General features: G+C 52.3%; 1 protein-coding gene across 3 annotated transcripts in view; it reads right to left on the bottom strand.

Moving 5' to 3' along the window:
* Grid2ip (Grid2 interacting protein) overlaps positions 1 to 25,563 on the bottom strand; it is a 33,354-nt gene that overhangs the window by 2,687 nt on the left and 5,104 nt on the right. Inside the window, exons 2-19 of one of the 3 annotated variants that reach the window (XM_027920190.2) lie at positions 24,204 to 24,358; positions 15,870 to 16,118; positions 15,576 to 15,661; positions 13,181 to 13,250; positions 12,679 to 12,773; positions 12,200 to 12,383; positions 8,510 to 8,664; positions 7,244 to 7,393; positions 6,951 to 7,048; positions 6,625 to 6,742; positions 5,726 to 6,078; positions 4,888 to 5,304; positions 2,842 to 2,929; positions 1,964 to 2,041; positions 1,259 to 1,455; positions 796 to 951; positions 569 to 655; positions 79 to 208 (exon numbers count right to left, since the gene is read on the bottom strand). In XM_027920190.2, the coding sequence (XP_027775991.2) occupies positions 79 to 208; positions 569 to 655; positions 796 to 951; positions 1,259 to 1,455; positions 1,964 to 2,041; positions 2,842 to 2,929; positions 4,888 to 5,304; positions 5,726 to 6,078; positions 6,625 to 6,742; positions 6,951 to 7,048; positions 7,244 to 7,393; positions 8,510 to 8,664; positions 12,200 to 12,383; positions 12,679 to 12,773; positions 13,181 to 13,250; positions 15,576 to 15,661; positions 15,870 to 16,118; positions 24,204 to 24,358 (2,866 nt within the window). Of the gene's footprint in view, positions 1 to 78; positions 209 to 568; positions 656 to 795; positions 952 to 1,258; positions 1,456 to 1,963; positions 2,042 to 2,841; positions 2,930 to 4,887; positions 5,305 to 5,725; positions 6,079 to 6,624; positions 6,743 to 6,950; positions 7,049 to 7,243; positions 7,394 to 8,509; positions 8,665 to 12,199; positions 12,384 to 12,678; positions 12,774 to 13,180; positions 13,251 to 15,575; positions 15,662 to 15,869; positions 16,119 to 18,761; positions 18,797 to 23,059; positions 23,074 to 24,203; positions 24,359 to 25,563 lie in introns of those variants that run through there. The other 2 variants (XM_027920193.2, XM_071605336.1) reach the window with 2 other exon arrangements.

The following is a 25,563-nucleotide window of genomic DNA, read 5'->3' as shown; positions in this document are numbered from 1 at the left end:
TGAACAGAAGGCTCGTGGAGTCACATTTACAGCCCAGGACAGCACGTGTCTGCCTCCCCACCTATCTACCCAGCCTACCTTTGGCAGCCAGGGGCACGGTGGGCAGGTCCTGAGCAAAGCCCAGGAGTTCAGGGAAGTGCTGGCTCAGCGATTTGGCAAGGATGTGCAGGAAGGTGGACTTCCCATCCACTGTCTTGGTGGAGTTCAGCTGCAAGTGATCCCCAATATACATCCTCCTCAAAGACCATACCAATTTCTGGTCACACATGGCCCCAGCTTCTCCTGGACTGTGGCACCAATTCTTGGTCTTTGAACTCTCTTTCTGACTCACCTCACCCTCTCCTCTTTTCCAGTTTCGGAGGCTTGGCACCTTCCCCACCCCTAACCTCAACATCTGCTGCAGTCACATTCTGGCTTCTGTGCAGCCAGCATTTCCCCTGGGGTGGGGGAATGGCCCTCCTGGGTCATGCTGTTTTTCTCCTCCCCTCTGTCACAACTTGTGTTAGGTTTGGCCAGGGAGCCTGGAGGGTAGAGAGAGCTAGTCAAATTACTGCTGACTGGCTCTTACCTCTGTCAGAAAGTTGATCTTGAAGCCTGTGGTCTTGTTGGTTTTGGGCTGTCCATCGTTGAGATAGTTGCCCATGGCCAAAACAAACTGTGGGGAGGAAGATGGGTAGATTGTGGTGCTCCCCTCACCACCCACCCACCACCCCCAGGCCCAGGTGTCAGGATGGGTCTCCAAGGATGGCATCTACGGGGAGCACAGTAGCTGGTTGGGGAAGGAAGCATCCTGACCTCCAAGATCTTGGCGAGTTTCCGGCTGTTTTTAAGCTCAAGGGAAGCCTGTCGTAAGCATTCGAGGCTGCCTCGGATCTCCTCTGTCTTCTCCTGTAGGGTGGCCTGGAAGTGGAGGCTGCGCAGTCGAGTTTTATATTCGGGAACCGACAGCATCTGCCGTAAATTCAGGGAGGGACTCACCCTTCGCTTTCCAGGGGGACCCACTGCCCGACAGCGACCTGGGTTGGGGGCTGGCTGCCTGGGCCAGCTATGCCCTTAAGAAAAGTAAGCATGACCCCTAGGGGACACTCTTATCCCATCTACCTTGGCCCTGGTTGGGCACTGGCCATTAAAGGCGTTAAACTGGTCTAAGCACGGCGGGGGAACCCAAGGGGCGCGGGACAGAACAGTCCCCGGTCACAGAGGGGAGCCTTGACCCAGGAGGCCTTGGCCTCAGGGGCGGAGGTCGCGGCCGAGGCACCTGAAGAATGAACTGATCGGGCTCGCTGAGGCGACCGGGCGCCTCACGGAAGGCCTGGTAGCGCTGCTCCTCGTCGGCATCGGGCGCGAACAGCAGCAGCTGCGCCAGATGCGCGGGCTCCAAGCGCCGGGGCTCCATGCTCATGAGCACCTGCCGCAGTTCGGCGGGACTCAGCTTCAGGTGAGCTAAGAGAATGGCTGTGGGCAGGACCGCAAGGGTGAGCCGGGGGCGTGGCCAGGGCGGGGAGGGACCGGGACAAGAACGGGGGGCGGGACCTACAATAGGCTCCGCAGCGGGTGCGCGGGGGCGGTCCCAGAGGACAGGCTGATTAAAGGGTTAGGGCGGGATCTTCAAGGAGAAGGACCAAGACCCTAGGTGGGGCCCGCAGGGGTGGGGCCAGGAGCTAAGCAAGGGTCTGCCGGCTGCAGAGTGGAGGATGTGGCTGGAAGCGGGACTAGAACTGGGAGCCGATTGCAGAGGGTGGGGCCAATACAGGATGAAGCCAAGGTTGGCACCAGCGATCAGATGGAATTCCCACCCCCCAGCTATAGGGCCTAGGAGGGGGGCCTTCAGTCGGCCTGGCGACAGGTGTCCTGGTCCCCATAGATAATTCCTGTTATCCCTCCGGCAGGGTCCAAGTCTCTATGGCCCAGAGAAAGGGCCACCAACAGCCCCAAGAATCCTTGGGGTTCTCTGGCCTCTCACAGGTGTTGTAGGCCTTTTTGTGAGACAGGATCTCCACCACCTCCTTCTTTCGGAAGGGCTCAGGCCCAGGCACTGGCTCTGGAAGAGAAATTGGACAGTTTAATGGAGAGGAGGAGATACAGGGTGGGGTGGGGTCCTAGGCTGGGGCTGCCTTAGCTGGGCCTAGGGGAGGGGCAGCCACACTCAACTGCCCAGGGCCTCCCTCCTTCCAAGCACCACCTTGACTGGATCAGAGCCAGATGTCCGTATTGCCCTCATACCTCAGTCTCCCATTGAAGATCTGAATGCATTTAGTGTGTAAGGTGTGTTTATCCCCTCACTGTCATCTTCCCAAATGCCCTCTCTCCCTTGAGCCCTCTGGACCCAGCTAGCAGGACAATGAAAAGAAACGACCTCTGGAACTTTCAGATGATTCCTGAATGTACAAGTCAGTCTTTCTCCTTCGTCCTGTGACCACACACTGGGCTTCTTGGAGTCCCACCCAAACACAATAGAGTGATGCCCATAAAGGGATGAGGGGAGAAGGAGAAAGAGATGTTTGTAGATGCTTTCTGTTTACCCTATTCCGCCTGTGTGACTTTGACCAAATTACCTAGCCTCTCAGATCTTCCTCACTAGGAAGGAGAGGTGATCCCAGTGTCTACCTTGCAGAGTTGTCAAGGGATTAATGTAGAAGTGAGGTCACCTGACATTAAATGTCAGCTTTTATTATTATCTCCACTTTGAGATGGGAAAAACTAACGGGGCTTGAAGGTTTGAAGATATGTTAGCCAAATAGCAGTTAGGGCAGGCTTTGGGGACTCTGACCCTAAGGAAGCCACAAAAGGCAGCAGGTTGCAATGCCCTCTGAACTTCCCCCAGGACCACAGGCCACTCACTAGTAGGTTTCTGGGTGCCGAAGTGAAGCTCCAGGTCGAGGTATTTCACCATGTCACTCAGTTTATCATAGTCAGAGTCCTCCCCGAGCTGTGAGGGAGTAAGGGGAGGTTCAGAGGAGGAGGAACAGCAACAGCTGGACTGCCCTCTCCAGCTGTCCACTCTGCAGGCTGTCCTGGGCTTGAGGGATGAAGTCCAAAACAGGAGAATAGTACAGAAAAAGCTAAATCATTCAAGTTCTCAGGTGAGGAACTGTCTCCCCTTATAGTCAATAATACAGCCATTCTTGGGACCCCATCCATGCTGAAACTGGGCTGGAGCAGGGGATGTAAAGAAGTTGTCTCCTTTGCAGGGAGTGAGCTCACCCCAGGCCATCCTGGGCAGACAGAGCTGGGGCTGGGGGAACCTAAGCAGTAAAGGCCACGGGCTGGAAGCTGGACAGGTGGCTGAGATGATCTAAGAAGGAGGGGACCCTCTGGGGCTTGGACAGGGAGTGAGGATGGAGTGGTTGCCCATGGAGAGATCCCAAAGGGAGAGCAGTCTCAGAATATGGCCACATGTCAGAGACAATTAGCATGGAATTGGACTTGGCCACATGGGTGACCTGTCACACAGGGTTTTCCAGCTTTGATAACCAGTGGAAGGACTATACTGTGGAGCAAATCTCAAGGACTCACCTAACGCTTGTAGGACTAGGTCTGCAGGGGACCCAGTAGGTGTCCTGCTGAAAATCTTTTTATTAGCAACATGGAAAGATTTATTGGAGATATGGGCTGATGCCATCTAGGATGGGAAGGCAGGAAAAATAACCGAGACCCAGGACATGGCCAAGAGGAACAATGACAAGCGTAACCTGAACAGCGTGGTTACGTGTGAGGGCATGTTGTTGGTCCCAAGAAGATGAAGAGACTGATGTTGAGGATGAGGTTGGGCAAGACCTCTGTGATGGGGCAGGCCCAGAAGCAGGAGGGACCCCAGGCCATATTTAAAGAAGAATGGTATCCAAGTCAAAGGAGGTATGCTCTCTCCTCTGAATTGATCAAGTCCCACTGGGAGCTTGGAGACTGCTCTGGGACAAGGGCTTAACCACTGGACTATGGAGCTAGAAAACACATTGTAGGGGAATGACCTAAAGAATAGGTGTAGAGTGAATCTTGTTCATCTTACAGGTTAGCTGGTTTGTGGATAAAACAATATACTTGCTCTGCCTTATTTAAAGGGCCAGACAGAAAAGAGGGCAAGGGAATCTTGGAAAGACAGGAATTCAGAGGAATACAAAGAAAGATGGTTACATGTATCCAGTGAGGGGCTAGGGTTGTGGCTCAGTGGCAGAGCTCTTGCCTAGCACATGCAAGGCCCTGAGTTTGAGCCTCAGCACCACATAAAAATAAATAAATAAAATAAAGGTATTGTGTCCAACTACAATTAATTTTTTTTAAATTATCCAGTGAGGGATGGAAGACCTCAACAGGTAGCAAGTTCCCCACTGGTGAAGGTATTCAAGTATAAATACATACTGGGAGAATATTCAAGCATCAAAGTGGAAAGGTTGCGACTAATATGCAGTTGGGACCAGATGTTTTTTTAAAAACCTAGGAGAAACTAGCCCAGCCTCAAGAGTGACAGGTTTCGGGCTGGGGTTCTGGCTCAGTTGGTAGAGCGCTTGCCTCGACATGCAAGGCCCTGGGTTCTATCCTAAGCACCACGTAAAAACAAATAAATGAAATAAAGGTATTGTGTCTGTCTACAACTAAAAAAAAAAGGGAGGTTTCAAAGGTTGGTGTGGGATATTTCCAAGTGTCCCCAGTGGTTTAGCGACACAGACTAGATTGGATTTGGACTGGGCCGGATGTGGATCTGCACTGACCAACAAGGTAGGTGTGTCCTTGGACCGGATCTTCACACCTCCTCTGCTTAAAGTGGGGAGGATCAGAGAGTGTTCCAACCAGTATTGGAAGGGGCCTGGAGGATGATGGGTCTTGTCTTCAATGCTGCTGTCTAGGCCACCCACCCCTGTTTGGGACACCCATGGGTCCCAGGTCACCTACCTGCCCCCAAATGGTGCCTTCTGAGTTTTCCACCTGCTCCCACCGCAAGCGCTTGACACTCATGTGGCTTGTCTCACTGCGCCGATGGCCCAGGCCCCGGGATAACATGGGGGGTGCACAGGGCACAGGTGGAGGAAGGGGGGGTGGGGGTGGGGGTGGGACTGGGTGACCAAGCTGGGTAAGGGGCTTGGTCAGGGCTTGAGTGGGGCCCCTAGTACTATCAGAGGTGCGGGAGCTGGGCTTGGGATCATGGAAAGGCAGGGGTGGTGGTGGTGGGGGACTGAGTGGGGGTGGGGGAATGTGATCAGAGATGGAAGAGTAAGTCAGGGAACTGCCCTCTTCACTGCTGCTGAGACACTCGCTGGCACTGCTCCGCTCGTTGGTCACAAAGCTGCCCTGGTCATCATGGAAGCTCATCTGGTGGGAGTGGGAGGAAATAAGTAAGGAGAGGGACAGGCCAGGCCCAGAGAGACCAGGGCATGTGGATAAAGCATGGGGTCAGAGATTAGAGAGCCTGGGATGAGGATAGGACTGTCTCATGGTCGCCTGAAGATGGGATGGCTTGGGAGTGTAGCCTGGGATAAGGAAGGGGCTAATGTGAGATAAGTGTGTGGGGTAGCCTCAGGCATAGGATGGGCCAGTGTGGGAAAGGAAAAGCCTTGTGGTTTAACCTGAGGCTGTGAGGGGGTAGTCCAGGATGAGGAATGGGGTAGCCTGGGGGTATAGAGGATAGCTTTGAACAGGGGCAGATTCCCAGGGCAGGAAGCTTCTTGCAGGGGCCAGGGGATGCAGTTTCCCTGACCAAGCTCCACACTCATCTCCCCCCTTGCATGCCCACCTCCTCATAATCATTCTCAGGTGTCAGGAAATCATCCACGATGACCCTGGGGCCCAGTTGCTCGCTCAGCACATCCAGAAAGTGGTCCGTGTCCCGGCTCCGGATGGGGCGGGAGAAGGTGAAGAGCTTCCTGCGGCTGGGCGGGCGGGCAGGGTCCGGGCTGGGGGGGCTGTCAGGGTGGATGGGCCCGGGGCCTGGCTGGGGGGAGGGCGCCCTGCTGCTGTCCAGGCTGGCGTAAGGGTGGGACTCGGAGCTGCTGGGGGAGGCCAGGCCCCCTGAGCACAGCGGGTCGTAGCAGGGGGAGGGCAGGAGCCGCTCACTGGGCCAGGAGACTCCGGACAGGGTCCTGGGCCCTGGGTGGGGGATGGAGTATGAGGTTCAAGGTTCCAGGCACAGGCTGGAGGGGAGCCCTGGGGAAAGTTGGCTCTGTGTCCAGGACACTCCCCTTTCCCTCTTTGAGCATAGTACTGGAAGCCCCTGGGTGACCCTGCCTCTAAGGCTTCAGAGACCAGACTGGGTACAGAGAGCACAGCTTGGATCCAGATCAGCCAGACTCTAGCTCATCTGGGAAACCATCTTCCCAACTGGGTCACTCACAGAGTAATGCATGCACTTAATAGTTTATCCAAGAGCCGAGTGCTAACCTAGGGACTTCTCTGGGGGCATTCCTCTGTTTTTGCAAATTCATAGCTGTGGTGAGGACCCTGGGAACAACAAAGGGGCTGAGGCAAGCTAGACCTTGATGGATGATACCCATGCACGGAAGCCTTTGGGATTCCCCACAGTCTAGCTGCACACACTTTAGGGGTGTGACTGGAAGTGGGAATGACACCTGGAAAGCCAGCCAGAAGGACAGAAGCCAGTGCACCCTCAGGACCAGAGGCTGGATGAGCCCCTACCTGCTGTGCCTGCCAGACTAGGGCCTGGTGGGGAGGCCCGGGATTTGGACACACTCCCCATTTTCCCTTTGAAGCTGCTGTTCAGTCGAGACTCAAGCTCCGCATAGACGGCCGACATCTAGGGAGTGGAAGGGACAAGTCTAGATTACTCTCATTGCTCCCATATAGCCCCAGCTGGGACTCAGAGGCCAGGCCTGGGTCATGTGCCCGAGTCTGGAGTAGCCACAGGGAGTGTCTTGGCATGAGAGCTCCTGGGCCCCACTTCATGGGCCACCCATCTTCCACCCCTCATTGATTCCACTTAGGAGGCAGACAAGAGGTCTCACCATCTTGGGATTGGGGGTCTCAGGGAGAGATGTGCCATCCCCAGCCTGGCGTTCACCTGGGATCAGAGGAAGAGGCATCTCAGGGCAGTCACTGGGACCTGCTGGGAGGGCACCATGGGATCTAGTTACCACATCTGAGTTCTAAGACTCAGTCCCCAGCCCAGACCCTGCAGGCCTGCCCTACCAATCCAGGAGGGCACCACCAGCCCTGTTGCCCCCAGTCCCTGCCACTTCGTCTCTCATCAAGCCCATTTTACAGGAGGGTAACAGGGCCTTCCCATCTGGGGCCTTACCACAGCTGAGGCTGGACTCCAGGCCCTGGGACCGAAGGCTGCGGCGGCACATGGAAGAGGCCCTCACAGAGCTCCGAGGCTGGGGCTCTGGTGTGGGCTCTGGCGTAGGCTCCGGGGTGGGCTCCAGGTCCAGCGAGGACTCAGGCTCTGCTGTATGACACACAGGGGAGATGGGGCAGCTTGACTTCTTGGCCTCCACAAGAAAGGGGCCTCCACAAACACCCATACATGGGCCCTCCATAAGCAAGGGGCTCTGCACCTATATGTTGACTCTAGGCTACGGACCTTCCCTGCTGGTCTCTAAGACAACTCTCAAAAAGAAGCCCTGGGTCCAGAAACCAGGTGAACAAAAGAAGCACCTCACAGTAGTCAGCCTGAGGATAGAGCCTGAGTCGGGGCCCCAGTCCTCCCCAACTGGGCTCTCTTTTCAGGACCCCAATCTTCCAGGGTCTCAACACCCTGTGGTTGAACCAAGCTGGTCACTGCTGGACAAAGAGGCTTTCAGGGTGAAACAAAACTTCCAGGCCTAGGCAGACATGTGCTGCCCAGCCTGGATCCTGAGCTTCTTGCTAAAGCCCTCAGTCCTTCTCAGCAAACTGTGGATGTCTGGGACCAGGGATAATGGCCACACAAGGACTAGCAAAAAGCACATCTCTTGTGACTGCCATTGTGGGTGCAGAGTGCCTGTAGCGGGTAAAGCCACAGGGTCTGGCATCCTTTCCATTCACATGGCTTCAAACATGAAGTGCATGGTTTTGTGGGCCGACTGCCAGGTAGGCAGTGGTGGGAAAATGTGGTTGTATGTAGCCTAGCAGGCTCACAGTGTGTGGGACTGTGAACTGGAGCCCTCCAGCCAGGATGACCCAACCAGGAGTCACATGCTGATATATTTGAAAGCAGCAACCATGGGCATTTCTTGATCTGTGATATACTTCCCAGGGTATAAAGCACACGTGCTAAGATTACTTTCATGCTGCAGAGGAGAAACCTGAGACCCCCCAGGTGGTTAGGTGGAGCCTCCCAAGTCTCAGATCATGTGGTACATGCAGCATGAAGGTCAAGCTGGGCAGGCACATGCTCAGGGCCAAGTGTAGACCAAATCCAAGTGTGGTATGAATTTGCCTGGTATGTGGGCACATCTAGGTGTGAGAGGGGCCGGGTCAGCCATAAGAACTCACAAGTGGGAACAGGTGTCTGAATGTTCACCTGGTGGGCTGGGCAACTGGCAGCATGGGCAGGGGAAGGGGTATGCAGGGGATGCTTTACCTGTCATGGCCGTGTAGCCCAGGAAGCATGCTATTTTCTCCTGACAGAGCTCCTGCTCCTCATATGTCAGCAGCTGGTAGATGAACTGCCAAAGGACCTGCTTGGCAGGTGTGTCCAACACAGGGTAGACATCCACGATGAGGGTATCGATGTTCCTGAAGAGGGTGCAGGAGCAAGGGAGTCGTAACTCAGAGGATCCCCTTAGGGATGGGTGGCCAAAGGAGGCACTCGAGGCCACAGAATTCACCCTCGTGCTCTGCCCCCATCCTTGAAAGAGAGCAGTGGATGGGAAGGATCTCAGCACCGGTTGCTGAGATTCAAATCTCATTTCCTCCACTTGCCAGCTAAGAGACCTTTCTCAAGTTACTTAACTTCTCTGTTTTGGTTTCCTCATCTGTAAAATGGAGATTAAAAACAGCATCTACATCATGGAGCGGCTGTGAAGATTAACCCGTTATGTCCTATTGTGCCATTTATGGAATATGTAAAAAAACTAACATTAAGCAACAAATACAGCACTTTATAATAACTTTGAAATAAAAATTTATGTTTTTAGAGTACTATTCTTTTGAGAAAATAATAGATGAGTGATTTGTGATAATACACATTAATATTGTTAATTATATCATTAACATCATTAAGGATAACAAATTGTATAATAAGCTCTAGATTAGGATTGCCAAACTATTTGAATGCACCTGTGTCAATTTAACTGAAATGCACACAGAATTGAAAACTTGAGACTTAATGGATTAAAACACAAAGAGTGTATTGGGAAAACAGACTCACTGTGTCAGGGACTAACAGATGATGGCCTATGAGCTAAAATCTGGCACATTACCTGTGTTTATAAAGCAAGTTTTACTGGAACAAAGCTACAGCCATTTGTTTATATTTGGTCTATGGCTGTTTCTAGGCTACTATAGTAGAATTGTGAAGGAGGACCACATGGGCTGAAATGTCTAAAAATTTTATTATTGACTAGTATTATATAGGAAAGAAAAGTTGGATCCTTACATAATACCACATAGAAAAGAAAAGCAAATTCAATTTGGATGAAAAACCAAAATGTGAAAGAAAAAAATATTAAAATAAGAGGATATCTTTTTGGGAGCGGGGGGGGGGGTAGAGGGGACTGGGGATTTAATTCAGGGGCACTTGACCACTGAGCCACATCCTCAGCCCTATTTTGTTTTTTATTTAGAAACATGATCTCACTGAGTTGCTTAGAGCCTTGCTTTTGCTGAAGCTAACTTTGAACTCGTAATCTTCCTGCCTCAGCCTCCTGAACTGCTGAGATTACAGCCATGGGCGACTGTGCCTGGCAAGAGGTATCTTTTGACTAGAAGCAGAAAAGGATTTAAAATTTCAAAATCTGAAACTATAAGACCAAAAATATGGTCGATTATACAAAATCAAGCATATCTGCTCAAAGAAGCACAACTTAGACACAATAATATTAGACATAACAGAAGCAATAACAAAACAAATGAGAGAAGATATTTTTAATGTCCAAAATGAATAAGGGATCAGTATCTAAAATAAACAAGAAATTTGAGCAAATCAACAAGAGCCAAAAACAAAAATGGATAAAGGATAGGAATAGGTGATTCACAGTGAAAACAGAAAAACTACACAGGCATATTTGAAGACCACTCAAAATAATTGGTTATAAAAGAGAGCCAAATTTAAATCACAAGATGTCATCTTATGACTAAAAGACCAAAATTTTTTTAAAACTGGGATCATGCCAGGTGTGGTGGTGCTCGCCTGTAATTCTAGTGGCTTGGGAGGGTAAGGCAAGAGGATCACCAGTTCAAAGCCAGCCTCAGCAATGGTGAGGCACTAAGCAAATCAGTGAGATCTTGTCTCTAAATAAAATACAAAATAGGGCTGGGGATGTGGCTCAGTGGTCAAGTGCCCCTGAGTTCAATCGCCTGTATCACCCTGCAAAAAAAAAAAAAATGGGACCAGGTTGTAAACAATGAGACCTTAACTGAAGTTATAAACAAATATTAAATATGCACAGAGGTAAATATGGACAGAGCTAAACACAGTAGTCAGACATGGAAGGTGACATATAACACAATGATGATATAAAAGAAAAATACATCAGTGATGTACTCCTGTAATCTGAGAGGCTCCGGAGGCTGAGGCAGGAGGATTTTGAGTTCAGAGCCAGCCTCAGCAACTTAGTGAGGCTCTAAGCAAATCAGTGAGACCCTGTCTGTAAATAAAATACCAAAAAAAGGGGCTGGGGAGTTGGCTCAGAAGTAAAGCATACTTGTGTTCAATCCCGGGTACCAAAACAAACAAACAAAAAAACCCATAATAGACAGCAATGCACAGTTTTCAAGAACACGTTCAAACAAACAAACAAAAAAATCAAATAAACTCATCAGACTGGTATACAGCAGGGATATTTAAAATTGGACAGAAAGTAAAGCTCAAAAGGAATGAAGATAAAAACAATACATATATCTATCAATGTTCAAATGGATGAGCAAAACATGGTGCATCCATACAACAAAATACGTACAGGAATGAAGTACAAGCTATAACTTGAAAGAACTATGAAATTACTATGCTAAATGGAAGAAATCAGACATAAAAATTCACATGTTATATGATTCCTGTTCACATATAAGTCCAGAATAGGAAAATCTATAAAGAAAGAAAGTAGATTAGTGGTTGCTTAAGGTCAGGGGATAGAAATAAATAAGCATGTGTAGGAATGTCATACTGAAAGGGCTCAGGAATTCTTTTTGATGTGGTGAAATTCTAAAATTGACTGTAATGATGTTTGCATATATTTATGAATACAACAACCACTGAATTATACACTTAAATAGGTTGTATATGAAATATTCTTTTTTTTTTCTTTTTTGATGGTACTGGAGACTCAGTCCAGGACTTCTTGCATGGTAGGTAAGCACTGTACTACTGAGCTACATTCTCAGCCCTTTAAAACTTTATTTTGAGTCAGGGTTTCACTAAATGGCCCAAATTGGCCTCAAACTTGCATTCATCCTGCCTCAGTCTCCAGGATAGTTGAGATTACTGTAATGCACCACCATGCCTGGACATGAATCATATTTTACCATAATTGTTTAAACAAAATTAAAGCGAAGGATTAGGGCTGGGGTTGTGGCTTAGTGGTAGAGCGCTTGCTTCCCATGCATGGGGCACTGGGTTCGATCCTCAGTATCACATAAATAAATAAAATTTAAAAACTAAAATATAATGTTTATTTATAAATAAATAAAATAAAAACTACAACTAAAACAAAAAAATAAGAAAAAAAAGTGAATGATCAAGTGAGGCTTGGCACAGTCCAGAATAATGATCCCATGGGCCAAGAAGGCTGATCAATGCAGTCTGCTGCAGCTGAGGTGCAGAAAGAAATATCCCACTCTCACTCGAAGAGCCTGGCTCATGACAAGTGAGGCTCTCATGGGGGTCCTGCCAATTTGCCCAAGGCTATGGGGCTAGGAGGTGTCAGAGGAAGAGTTTGTTCTAGGAAACTCCAACCCCTGATCTCCCTGGTGCCAGCCACTACCTTCTTGTACTCTGCCCTGCAAAAGAAGGGGCTGAACTGAGGAGGCTCAGGCTCTGAGAATAGGGTGCTGAGTCTGCACAGGACTTGGAGCACACCTACAACAGGTTCCCATCACCACTCTGCTCGCCCACCTGTGCTGGAAGAAGCTCTCAAGGGCCCGGCAGACCCCATAACGCTCAGGAGGCGTAAGCAGGTGCTCCAGCTGCTGGCTGAAGGTTCTCCCCTGGACCCGGATGCTGGAAGGCAGGATCTCGGCCACCCACTGCAGGGAGGTGAGCGCTGATGACGGGTTGGGGGAATCCATAGAATCGGAGTCTGCTGGGGCCATAGACAAGGGAATCAACAGTGACCCAAAGTCCCCAGGCCAGGTGTAGTTTTATTTTGGCAGCTGAAGTCAATGGCTACTGAGCTGGGAGTGCCATGCATTGGGATGTGCACTGCTGCCTTCAGCGGGGGACTGGGATGGAGGGAGAGCCTTGAGCGGCTTCTGGTCGCTGTGCATTGGGGCTCCATAGCGCCACCTTTGGGCAGCCCTGAGAAGGGAAGCTGCAAATCTGTGAGATCACGGTCCACCGCAGACTGACCCAAGGAAGAGGCATGCAGGTCTCACCGCTAGCGAATGGAACGAGCCCTTCTTCCACCACCAGCGTGGGCATTGCGCCACTGCCCTGTAGCATGGACACCACCTTGTCATGGGAGCAGTTCCTGCCAAGCAGACATGGCCCAGGAGGGCCAGATGGGGTGAGTCCTGTCCCCCTCCCTGCCCTGTCTGTAGAAGTCACACAGCCAGACCACAGCTGGACTAGCCAAGGCCCTGCCTTTCCTGTTCATCAATCTCCTGTGCAGAAGCCCCAGGCCTCAGCCATTTTGGTTTGCTACTGCCCTGAGTCTGACCTTCCTGGGCACAAGGAAGGAGCTGGGCCCATGTCATTCTGAGGCAGAGCTCCCCCTCCAGATTAAGACACAGATGGTCCTTTCATTTCTGTGTCCCCAGTATGGAGCTGGAGCATTTTCTGGTTGACCAGCTGCAGGGATAGATTCAAGAGTTCCCAGTAGAAGAGGGGCAGACACCTAGGGCCAATGGATCAGAGGAGATGGGACTAGTCTCTGACCTCATGTCCAGTCCATTGAGGAAGAGGATCCGGTCACCTGATTTGAGGGCTGCATTATCAGCTGGGCTGCCTGAAAGCAAGAAGAAAGGGCATGTTGGTCAGCCGGCAGGGCCCTACCCTGGCCATGTAGGGGACCCATCCCACTCTTCCAGCCAGATGCTATTCTCCTGATTTACAGGAGAGAAATAGAGACTCAGACCCAAACTAGCGCTGGTAAGTGACTCACTTTTAAGAACGCAGACCAACCAATCCAGAGCCCAACCCAACCACCTCCTCTGTGGAGCTCTCTCACTCTGGGCCACTGTCCACCCACCCTTATCACACCAGGGCCAGGCACCCACTTAGTTGGTTTAGCCTGCCTCCCTGCTTCCTTCCTGTGAAAACCACAATAAAGACTCTGTTCATATTCTCCCCTTGCTCTGTCAGCCTCCGACCAGCCCCAGGACTTCTCCTCATGTCCCCTGTGGCATCCTGTACCTCCTCCTCTTGGGATATGTCTTGGCAAAACGATATTCCAGTGGCAAATGTCTCCTGACCCATTGGTCTTGCCACACCTGAATCAATAACACCTGCCTACAGGTTGGAGCAGCTAACTTTTGCTGTCTGCCTTGGCAGCCCTGAAGGTCACCTACCACCTGGAAGGAAAGCTGGAAAATCAGCTCCTATGGATACAGATTTGCTCATTCCACTTCCTTTGTTTGTCATCATTGTTAAACTTGACTTGGAACTAAGTAGGGAAAGTGATAAATGCCTAAATAAAATACCATCCCAGACTGTGCGCAATGCTCTCTTGAAGCTGTGGAGACTGTCTAGAGAGGAAAAAGACAATCTGGGAAGACTTCCTGGAGAGATGGGATGGGGGGACTGTTCCCAGGAATAGGAAAGGGGGAGAAGGTGATGCTGGTAATTAAACCAATGTGACCTGTCTGGAAGGGGTGGGAGGGCTAGGGGGCTGTCCCAGGGAACCGAAGATCACACCAGGCCTGGAGCCAGAAGACACCACAACCTGGTGTTTGATTTGCCTGGGTCTCTTTAGGCCTCTGTACCCCCATCTGTAAAAGCTCCCACAAAATAATTCATTCAGAGTCCCATGATAAGAAAAGCATGAGGTTACCAGCCTAAAGGTTGAGTTAGGGAGACCAGCACACCTGGATTTTAACAAGGCCCTAAGCCAAGTATCTTTACACACCTGGGAAAGGCAGGAAAGTGGGTCTTAGGATGGGGGAACAGTTGTAAAAGCCATAAACAGCAGCGTTAATCATTTCTAGAGGAAGCCCTCTAGGGAGCAGCCTTGGGCCTTTTTCCTGCACCATTGTGTCAACAACTGATGCCCAAATCCAAAAAAGAACTACAGCATGCCAGTTATCAGGATAAGGAAGGTCTCAGAATGATCCAAAAGGTTGGGACAATGATGCTAAAGCACTGAGGCACTTTCCCATTTCACAAATTTATATGCTGAAGATTCAGGATATGGAAGTGTAGAAAGGGATTAGCAGGGATACTGGTGGGGATGTGTCAATAGGAGCATCATGCTCAGGTGCTGGGAAGGGAGGGATGCACATTCTGGTCCTTGATTTCCCTGGGTCTCTTTAGGCCTCTGTTTCCCCATCTGTAAGCTGCAAACTTACATGTAAGAATTCATTCAGCTTCCTATAATGGGAAAAGCATGAGGTTACCAGCCTCATTCAAACAGCAGTAGTTAATCATTTCTAGAGGAAGCCCTCTAGAGAGCAGGTGGCCCAGCCCTGTGGAGGGGTTACAAGAGGGAAGAGTTCAATTCAGTGCCAGAAGTTTCTGCCTCACTGACACCTTCCACAATGGATGAGTACCTCCCCACCTCTGCCCACTGACAGGACAGGAAAGGATTCCTTCACTGCAAAGGCTCTGCCTTCTTGAAGATGCCATAATTTCAGGAGCAAGAAGGGGAGGCTGGTGGGAGGCAAAAAGGAGTCTGTCTAGTTCGGTGGCTGAATAGTGGGCAAGGCCCTGAGATGGCAGCGTCGTACTTGCTAGCAGGTGCTCATGGGCTCTCTAAGCAGAGAATGTTGTTTGGGACTCAGCCTGGCAGGCACCAGCTCTGCCCTGGCTGCCCCAGTGTCCCAGAGTGTGTCTACAGCCCTCTCTTTGGACATAGGAAAGGTCTGGATCAAGAACTTGGATCACTTGGCTTAGAGTGATGGTGAACTTGGAGACCTCTAGCCTCAAGTATCTTAAATAGCTGGTTGACCTGGATATATTGGACTCTGGGACACTCAGAGGACACAGGTTATATGACATGAGGTGGGAGGTTTTGCTGAGCAACGGGGGTAGAATGACAAGGGAGAAAGGGCTATAACAGGGTCTTTCACCGATCCCGAACCTTAGAGACTCTAAGGACAATCTGCCCTCCCCTCACCAGGAAGGACGGACTCAATCCAGACTGGCCCGTGGCCACGCAGCGTGAAGCCGAAACTCTTGTTGCCCTTGTAGACTCGGACAGTCCTAGGAAGAAAGAAAGGCCAAGATGGGAGACTGGCAGCCTCCCCTGCTATGGGAGGAGGGACTCAGAGGATGGAGACGACTCGTGGCTTGTTCCTCTTAACCTTCCCTGTCCCCCCAGATGTCCACCTCCCGTGCTCTCTGCCCACGTCCCCATCCCAAGGGCGCAACAGAGAGGGGTCCAGTGCCCGGGCCCGCGCGCCACGGGTACCTGCGCGCTCCCCCAGGGCCTGTGCGGCCGCCCACCAGCGAGGCAGCCTTGCGCGGCGGCGGTTCGTCCGGGCGGCGCGGCGGGGCGCTGGCGCGCGTGGACACCAGGAGGCGCTCGGGTCGCTCCTCGCTGCGGCTCCGCCGCAGCCGCTGCGCGCCCTGCGCCCGCCGGGCGCGGCACAACTTGCCCAGCAGGCCCTGTGACACCACCTCGTCGAAGCGCGCTCGGTGCTTCTTGGGGATGAAGATCCTGCGGGTGAGGAATGCAGAGTCGGGGTGCACCCCCTGACCGCGTCCCGATGGCGGCCCAAAGGTGTTCCCCGGTAGATGCCACCCTCAGCTCTCCTGCCCCTCCCTCGGGATGGAGGTGGAATCTCCAGTCTCCCGCTCTGTGCCTAGACTTAGGCTCCCACTCATCCTGGGCCACACCTGGAGGGTGGCGTCCTGCTCGCTCCACCTATGGAAAGTCTTGTTCACTGACCTCTGCGGAGTTAGCATGCTTCGTCCATCTCCGGTGTCTCCCCAACTCCTTCATCTCATGCCCTTGGACCTTCCAGGCCACGCCCCTGCCAGATACCCCCAACCTCTCCACTACTTGTTTCTCTGTGTCTCTGCTGGAAAAAGAGCAGTGGCCACTTCTCCCAACCTTCAGGACACCTCCAGTCTTCCTGCTTGTTTCTCTGTCCAGCCCTGCTCTCCAGCTGCTGACTCAGAATTCACCAGGACCACTACATATGCCACATTTATTCCCACCTCTAAGCTTTTATCCAGATTGTTGCCACTGCCTGGTCCCCTCTGTTTGCTTTCTAAACTGGGTTCGCCCTTCCACACCCAACACTGGTCTCCCTTCAATTTAATCCTACATGTATTCAATGAGTCCCTGCCATCTGTGCTGGCTAGGTACTAAGGCTCAAAGCTGAAAGGCCTGTGGCTGCTGCTTTCCAAGGAGTCACCCTGGAAATGTAGGGTGGAGAAAGCACGACCCCCATGCACCCTGGATGAGTCCTTGGCCCCCATGGTTCTCCTCTTGTGAGGCTGGCAGTTCTCTGAGGGCTGGGTCTGTAGCTTAGCTATGAGCTCAACATTTAGGAGGGACTCAGGACCCAGAGGGGCTGCAAAGATTTAATCACATCTCCAAGTAACAACAGGAGCTAACATCCTGGTGGACTTTGCAACTGGCTGCAGAGGATTTTGAGGCACAGAGAGGATCTGTGACTTCCGGGGGTTACACAGCTGGCCCTAGGCAAGGCTGGAATCAACCTAGCCTTGGAAGCCTCAGCACTGTGGTGGGGCTTCTGACACCAGCAAGGCCTCCCTGGCTGTATCCCAAGGCTCCCTTCCCTGTTCTTTGTATCAGAAGCCAGTGCCAAGGGAATAATGGGGAGCTGCGAGACAGGGGAACACTGGCTTGCAGCTAGCTGAAAGAACGCCCTCTGAGGTTGCTCTGTGGCACTCACACAGTTCCCCTGGCCTCTGTGGGCAGGACTAATAAGGCCAATCAAGCAGAATAGGCTGCCTAGTGGGAGGGAAGAGGAGTAAATCCTCTGGGAGGGGGTAAGCTGGCCCTGTCCCCCAGCGAGCTCTGCTCCAGGTCTGCATATTCCAGATGACCAGGAGGCCAGAATGAATGACCTGCTCAACTCTTTTGGGAGCCCTTTCCTACCTACCAGCAGTGATTCTTACAAATCTGGAGCCCCAGCCTCATTCCTCAGATGGTCACTCAAGGTCTCTGGAGCCTGACACTTCCATCTGCCTGGCCTGCATAAGCCCCACACCCTCCCAGTTCTCATGCCTCATGCCCAGGAAAAGGAGGGATGACAAGCCTGAGACTGTCCAGCTCCAGCCCCAGGCTCTGCAAGGCATCAGCTCTACACACCCAGCTCCTGAGTTTAGCCTGGGCAGGGGCCAGGTGACCAGCCCAGCTCCACTCTCCAGCAGCAAGTAGAAAAGTCTCTCCTCCATACTATGGGAATCAGACTGAGTCACCCACTGCACAGGTGGAAGAAGGATGAGTGACAAGTTCACTGCTTGATGTCCTTGGGGCTGAGCCAGAGGCCAAGTCTGCCTGGTGAGCCAGACACCCTCCATGGCTTGTGTGGGCCATCCATTCTACTCTCTGGCCATTCACCCCTGGGGCTGCTATGAATTGACCAACTCAGCACAGCTACATGCAGTGGAGTTGAATTGACTCTTTTGACCCCCCTCTGACTGTGACAGCCTGGCAATAGGTATCCAGGATTCCCATGTCCCTTCTATGCCAGAAGTCCTTTCTGAGGTCCCTAGATTCTTCCTGAGAGCCACACAATGACCTAGCACTCGAGGTCAGTTCTGCTACCAGGGGCTTCCCTGGGGTCCTCTCTCTCCACCACATTCCCTGGCCGGACCCAGCTTTCTCCACCTTGCCCTTGATCAACAGCCAGCGAATTGGTGTGGTGGGGATTGGGGTGAGGGTGCCCTGGTTCATCCGGGTAGCTTCAGCTTGGGACGGGCCATAATTGAGAGGTCGTGCCTTCCAAACTCGGGACAGGGCACGCTGGATTCTCACCCACAGCACTCGACCTCAGCCTCAGCTCCCTGTCCTGTTCCTTCCACCAGTGTAGGAAGAAAAAGGGCTTTCCAATCCTAGCTCTTCTATCCGACCCCAACTCCTAGGATTGCATACCGAATTCTTGGTAACTAACACGCAAACCTCGCCGCTCTAGTACCCTCCCAGTTTATTTACACCCTCCCCAGCCCCCAACTCCGCCCGAGCTCGGTGGATACCCACCCAGGGCAGGGAAGCCCCTCAATGCCCCAGCCCCACCCACTTTCAGGCTAGCCCGAGACGAATTTGCCGCGCCTAGGGCGCACAGTTGGGGGGGGGGGAGGGCGCGGGGCGCAGTGGGGAAGCTACCTAAAGTGCCGAGAGAAGCCCTGGTCCTTCCCCATCTGGAACCCGGACGGCGGCGCCGCAGGTGCAGAAAGGCAGGGAGTGGCGGAGCCCGCGACCGAGCTAGGGCGCCGCAACTCCACGCTCCTCCGCCCGGCGAGCGCGCATGGCCCCTCCGGAGCGGTCCGGGCCCCGGCCCGGCGACCGCCTCCTCTCGGTCGCCCCGCCCCGCCCCGCCCCGCCCCTCTCCTCCCCGCCCCGCCCCTCTCCTCCCCTCTTGGGGACCCACCACTTAGCTGGAGGATGGGTGCGAGAGCCGGGGGCTGGTTCGAGAGTGCTCTACTGCCTCTCCTTGGCTTCCTCCTTTACTCCCTCCCCAGGAGCTTCGCCTGCGACCTTTCCGGCGCGGCACCCTGCCCCCCTGCACGGTGGCCAGTCCTCAATACCAGCTGCACCCGACAGCTCAGAGGAAGCCTATCGGCCTTTTGTAGAGCACGGAAGGCTTTCAGGAGGTGGTGGCCATTGCGCTGGACCTCCGGGGGTCAACAGGAGTTGGCCAGCGAAAAGAAGCCCTTCCCTCCTACCCAGAGGTCAGCTGCGGTGGAGAAGAGGCTGGAAAGGGAGGCCTTGAATATCACGGTCAGCAATTGAAACATCACCCCCAGAATAATGGGAGGGAGATGTGGGATCTTATGGATTCAAGGGGAGGTGAGGAACGCCAGAAGTTTTAGTACATCCGGAGAGGGATGCTAGTGGGAGGGGACCCAGGGGAAGGTGTTGGATTGCACAAGAGGCTAGATTCTAAAACACAGAGGAGGTAAAGATTTTGCAGCTTGGTGAGTGAGTAGAAGTGAGGAGGGGACTGCTCAGGAAGTAGGTCTCCCAGGAAGTAGGTCTCCCTGAAAGAACAGTTCCCTGCTGAGAGAAAAGCTAAGGAGGAGGAGAGAAAGGTGACAGAAAAGGGTCTGGATTCTTCCCCTGGCTCTAGGCCTGCTACTCCCTGAAAGTCAGAACAATAGCGGACGCCAAGGACCTTCTCTGCATGGTCATTCCCACTGACTCAGAGTCCTGACCGCTGGAGAGGCCAGGATCTGAGATCTTGGATGGAAATGATAGATTCTAGGGAGCCAGTCCAAGCCATCCTCAAGGGGGCTCCTCAGAGACAACCTCAAAGGGGGACATTGACTCAGCAGGAGACAGACACCACCCAAATAGGCTCAAACTGCAGAGTAGGGAGACTCAGGACTTTACCTCTGTGTTCCTCAAAGGAACACCTCACCAGGGGCTGGCCTTCAGTTGCCACAGGAAAGAACCTGCAGAACTGATCAGGCCATACTGCCCAGCACATCTCATGCCCCACCCCCCATTCCTGGTCCCAGTGAGGCCACCACCCTGCCATGACCTCGCAGAGCTGCACTGCTCCCTAGCAGCAGCAGGAGCCAGAGCCAAACTCCTCAAGCCATGATCTCCCCACACCTTATCCTCAGCCCTGCCAGGGAGAGAAATGTTTGGTAACCCTCTCAGCACCATTTGCTGACATCCGCATGGCTACCATCACCCTCCCCAGGCAGGCATCATGACAGAGCCATTTCTGGTTGTTTTGTGCCAACTGCAATGGTCCAGAACCAGGCACATCCAAAGGCTATGAAAACTGCCCACCGTGCCAAGGGCAGAAGAGATGTAAGCATGGAGCAAAGGTTTGTGCTGGATTCCAGACATACTGCCTCTGGGCCAAGTCCATAAAGGCACAGTGACCGCCCCTGATGGGCCAGCAGCTGGTTCTTTTGATAAAAATCCAAGGCAGCTTAGGTGGGCTAGAGGACAAGTGACAGAAGCTGGGCTTCTCTGAAGTACCTGCCTCAGCAAGAGAGTGTTCCCAAAGACCATTCTAGGACAACAGTTCTCAAATGGGCAATGATGCCCCTCCCCCAGGGGCCATTTGACACTGGGAATATCTTTGGTTTTCACAAAATGGCAACTAGGGGGATGCTGCTGCCAAACATCAGATACACACAGGGCAGCTGCCAACAACAAAGAAATTGTAAGAATGACAGAGAAAATGTCAATAGTGCTATACTTGAAAAACCTGATCATGTTAAAAAAAAAGAAAGAAAGAGACCCCCCCCAGGAAGTCAATATTAATTGATCACATACTATGTGCCTGCCGCTTTACCTACACTAGCTCATAGAATTTTTCCAATAACTTCACATTGTGGTGTCCCTAGCACTTGTCACTGAAGAAGAGGTGGAGGGGGTGCAGATGGTCCCTCTCCCACCTCCAGATTGTCAGCTAATCCCTTTTCTGCCTACAGTTGGCAGGGTTCATTTCTACGGTTTCCTACCAAGAGTCCTGCTGGGAACACACGGGTTGACCAGACCTATTTTACAAACTGTAAAGGTCAACGAACCTGTTTAAGTTTGCACCCTCAGTGAGGGGACCTGGGGTTCCAGGTCTGTCTTGATTTCAAATTCCAGCTCCTTCCCCTACCTCAGCTGCTTTCCTCTCCAGCCCACTCTCACACACACCTCTCCCCCTTCCTCAAATGTTCCCTGAAACACTAGCGACCACCCAACTGACTGCCTTCCTGTTCCCTCCTGGCCACCTCACACTTTCCAAACTGCTTGGCCTGTCCTAATTAGAAAGTCATTTTATCACTTCATCAGACTAGGATCCCTCTGGGGACAGACCCAAATTAGGCTCTGAGTCACAGCATTAACTGATATTATAAAGGAAGCCTCCTTCCGCTTACATTGCAGCCACAGACCTGTCTTTGCACCTCAAAATACTGCTTTTCAAAGGAGCCTGGATGTGTTCTATGTCAGCATTATCCCAGATGGTAGTCACTAGCCATATGTAGCTATCATATGTAGTGCCTGAAATGTGGCTAGTGAGACTTAGCTGAACTTCAAATTGTATCAAATATTAGTGAAAATTTAAATAAATAATCACATGTGGTTAGTAGCTACTATGCCAGAAGGCCCAGGTTTATGGTTTCAGTGCTTCTTCCTCCTGCTCCCCAAATTTTGTCTTTTAGCCATTGTGACCATCCCTCAAGAAGCCACACCTCTCTGATTTGGGTTCTAGTTTCCATGTGGAGCCTTGGCACATACACACACACATATGCAAATATATATATTTCTTCACCCATCACCCTGTAGCAGCTCAACCTCTTATTTAAGCCTTGACTCTCCTTGATGTGGGTTCTCCTGCAGGACCAGTCTCCCTGTGCCTGCACCCCACCCCCCAATCCTATGCTGGATGGTTCATAGCTGGCACAGTCGACTTCCAAGGGCTACTGTGACACCTCCCTCATCCTGTTCCTGACAAATTTTCCTTGGGGACTCTCCTCCCATCTTCGAAGGACACACCACCAGAACTCCCCCACCCCACCCTAGTCACTGTCTGAGCCACAGCACTGACACCTGCTACCTCCAGAGAGGAGCTTGCTCTGATTGCCCATGGATGAGTTGGCCATGGTCTGCCCTGAGCTGGCACTCCATCCTCAGAATCACAGCTGGTAGTGGCTGGACCCTTCCTGCCTGCTCTGAGCTCTCCCAGGAAGGCAGTGCCCTGGAATCTCCACAGAGACCCCAGAACCCACCTTAGATTCCAGTAAAAGGTGACGCTGGTGGCAACTGGCCAGACCTGGGAAAGAGGTATTTGGAAGCCCTAGTGGAGAGGTGGGGGTGGGGACCGGTGGCTGAAGCCTTAATGAGAGGGTAACCCTCTCCCTGCAGAGCCCAGCTGGGTGCCGCCCCCTCCTCCAGCAGCCTCGCCAATTTTCCTGTCTCATTTGACACCTGCTGACAATACAGGCAGCTGTTTCATCCGCCCCGGGAGCCCCTAGGATGCTACTGGGCACCGGGCATCCCAGGAGTCCAGGCTTCCCGCTTCCGGGGATTTAAGTAGAGCTACCGCCCCCCACCCCCGCCCCGCCTTCCTGACTTGCTACCTGGCCGCGGGTCGCTGGGGGACAGCAATCCTGAAAGACAGGGGCGGGGGCTGTCCCGGGAGAAGCGGCGGGGACTCAAGCCGAGCAGCACCGAGGGAAATGAGGGGACCCGAGAGGACCTCCAGCTGAGTCCTGCTGCTGGCAGCCTGGGGACAAGCGTGCCAACTTCTCTAGGGACAGCGGGCAGCCTGAGCCCTCCCCGGCCAGCCCAACCCTGGTGGGGCGGGGCGGGGGGCTGCCCATCCGTCACCTCCCCAGGGATCCCTCAGCGCCTGTGCATCATCTCCGCGGCAAATTCGGCTCTAGAAAGAACTTTTTTTTTTTTTTTCTCGCTGGATTTTCCCAGCAAGGGGCAGGACCCTTACTCACCCCAGGCAGCTCATGGTGGCCTCTTTCGGTGGCCTCCTATGCTCTGCTGCAGAGCCGAGACGCTGCGCCCGGGCTGGTGGGGGCGGGGGGGGGGGGTGGCCAGCCCGGTCCCTGACATTGGCCAGGCCCACAGGGAGGGGCAGGCTGCGGGGTGAATGGCAGCCAGGGATGGGGCGGGCTGAGCCTTGGAACCGCGAGGGCTGGGGGCAGTCACAGACCGGAAGGAGGGGGGGGGGCAATAAGATGGGAGTTGAAGGGAATGCCCCACAGGATCCGGATAGGGAAAGCCCCAGAGGGAGCCTGATCCAACCTGGGCAGGCAGTGAGACCCTCAATCAAAGAGATGGGATCTGGAGATTTATGGGACACCTCGGGTCACTCCAGGTGAGGACCCATCAGGATTTTATTTTATTTTTTTCCTGACAAACAAATTTAGACAGTGAGTCCACGGCAGAGCAGAACAGCAGAAAGTGCACAGCAGACTAGCTTTAGGGTCCTGGGACTCCCACTATTTTGCTGTGTGATTTTAGGCCAGTCTCTGAATCTCCCTAAGCCTCAGTTTGGCTCTGTGAAATGGATTAATAATAGCACCAGGGGAATTCAGCAAAAGAGTGTCCATCAAGGGCCTGGTGAGGTCCTTGGAACACACCATCATCATCATCATCATTAAAAGGTGTCAAAGGGCAGAGAGCAGGCATCATCTGCAAGATTGAGAGTGGGTGTCCAGATCCACACAGCACTGTCCAAGGCTTCCTGCCTTCCCACTGTGCCTCTGCTCAGCCTCAGTAAAGAACTGGGAGTATCTCAATATCCTGTTGGAGATTTCCACCATCTGGAGTTGGGATGGAGCAGGGCATCTGTGGCTTTCTATCAGGAGGTGGGCCCTCTCTGAGGCCTATAGCAGCCTAGCAGTTGGCAGTCCCTGTACTCACACAAGGTGATGTCCTGGCATCCAGCAGAGCCAATAGCTACCTTCTCTGGTTGCCTTTCAGGGTGACTAGTCTACCCTTGTTCTGGGCTGCAGATGCGTTGGTGGCAAGTGCAAGAGCCACTTGTGCTGGTGGGGTGCTCAGGATGATGGTGGGAAAGAGGACAGTGTGAGTGAAAATTACCCTCCCCACCCACCCTGCCCCTGACTGAGTCACCTGAGGTTCTCCAGGAGTGGCCCACGGGCCTCCCGGGGCAGTGCCAGGGTGAGAGCCCACACCAGGTCATCTACCAGTGGCTCAGCTGCAAATTGCTTCAGAGCCGCAAACACCTGCTCCTTGGCAGTCAGCTGGTCCCCCAAGATTTCATCCACCTGCAAGAAGGGATCCATGGTAGAACCAGGAAGAATCACTCACCTCTGTCTTCCTCTCTCAGTTTGCTTCCACAAAGTAGCTGACATGGAGAGAGTTTTGCCTATATCATCATTTTAAACCTTACAGCTTTCTCTAGATATTCATTCTACATCTAAAAACAAAACAAAACAACCCTGAGACTGATAGAGGTAACGTGACTTCAGAAAAGGAATTTGTGGGCAAAACAGGTCATAGAATCAACGTGGGTTGCAAGGTTATGGGATCAGGGTTCAAACCAGGGACAACTATTCTAATGAATATTCTAAGGATCAAAGGAATTAATACAAGAGCTGAAAAATGTGCCAGGCACTCACTAATTGCTAGTTACTATTATTATAATACTATGTTCTCTTCCGCTGAGCTGTTTGCTGAGAGATCCCACAGAGAACATTCTGGCTTCATAAAAACATAGTAGAGTATACTGCTAACCCTGAATTTTGACTCCCTCAGTTCTCCCTTTGGGCTTTTGTTTTCTTTCTCTTTGTGCTCAAATCAGCTAATACTAACCAAGGCACATCTATTCAGAGGAGCGCGTATCCATGGAAAATGGGCCTGCAAATGCACACAATGTTTCTGGAAGGTAGCTTGTTAAGTGTATTGAAGGCCCATTCTTTTATCCAATGACCTGATGTCTAGGAATCTATCCTAGTTATGTCCTGACAAATGCAGGATGATATATGAGTGAGGAGGTCTACCTCCTCATTGTTATCATACTTAGATGTTGGGAGCCATATAAATATCTGACAATATGGCCTAAATAACTGCAGCACATCCATGTGGGGGATATTTGTAGTTTTTCTTTTCTTTTTTGTGCCAGGTTTGAACCCAGAGGAGCTTAACCACTATGTCACATCCCCAGCCCTTTTTTATATTTTATTTAGAGACAAGGTCTCACTGAATTGCTTAGGACTTCACTAAATTGCTGAGGCTGGCTTTGAACTTGCAGTCTTCCTGCCTGAGCCTCCTGAGCTTCTGGAATTACAGGCGTGTGCCACCACACCTGGTCTTATTTGTAGTTTCTTGGTTATCCAGCCAAGAAGGGAGGAAACCCCAAACTAAGTGAGAGAGAAGATCCTGGTGGTTATGCTGTAGCTTTGGCCACTCAGAGGCTCCTTAGCTGGTTGGAGGCCAGGACTTTGGCTCTTGAAGGAGTGATGTAGAAATG

Source organism: Marmota flaviventris, chromosome 19, assembly GCF_047511675.1.
Source record: "Marmota flaviventris isolate mMarFla1 chromosome 19, mMarFla1.hap1, whole genome shotgun sequence".
Lineage (NCBI taxonomy): Eukaryota > Metazoa > Chordata > Mammalia > Rodentia > Sciuridae > Marmota > Marmota flaviventris.
This window is presented reverse-complemented; position numbering and strand designations above follow the sequence as displayed.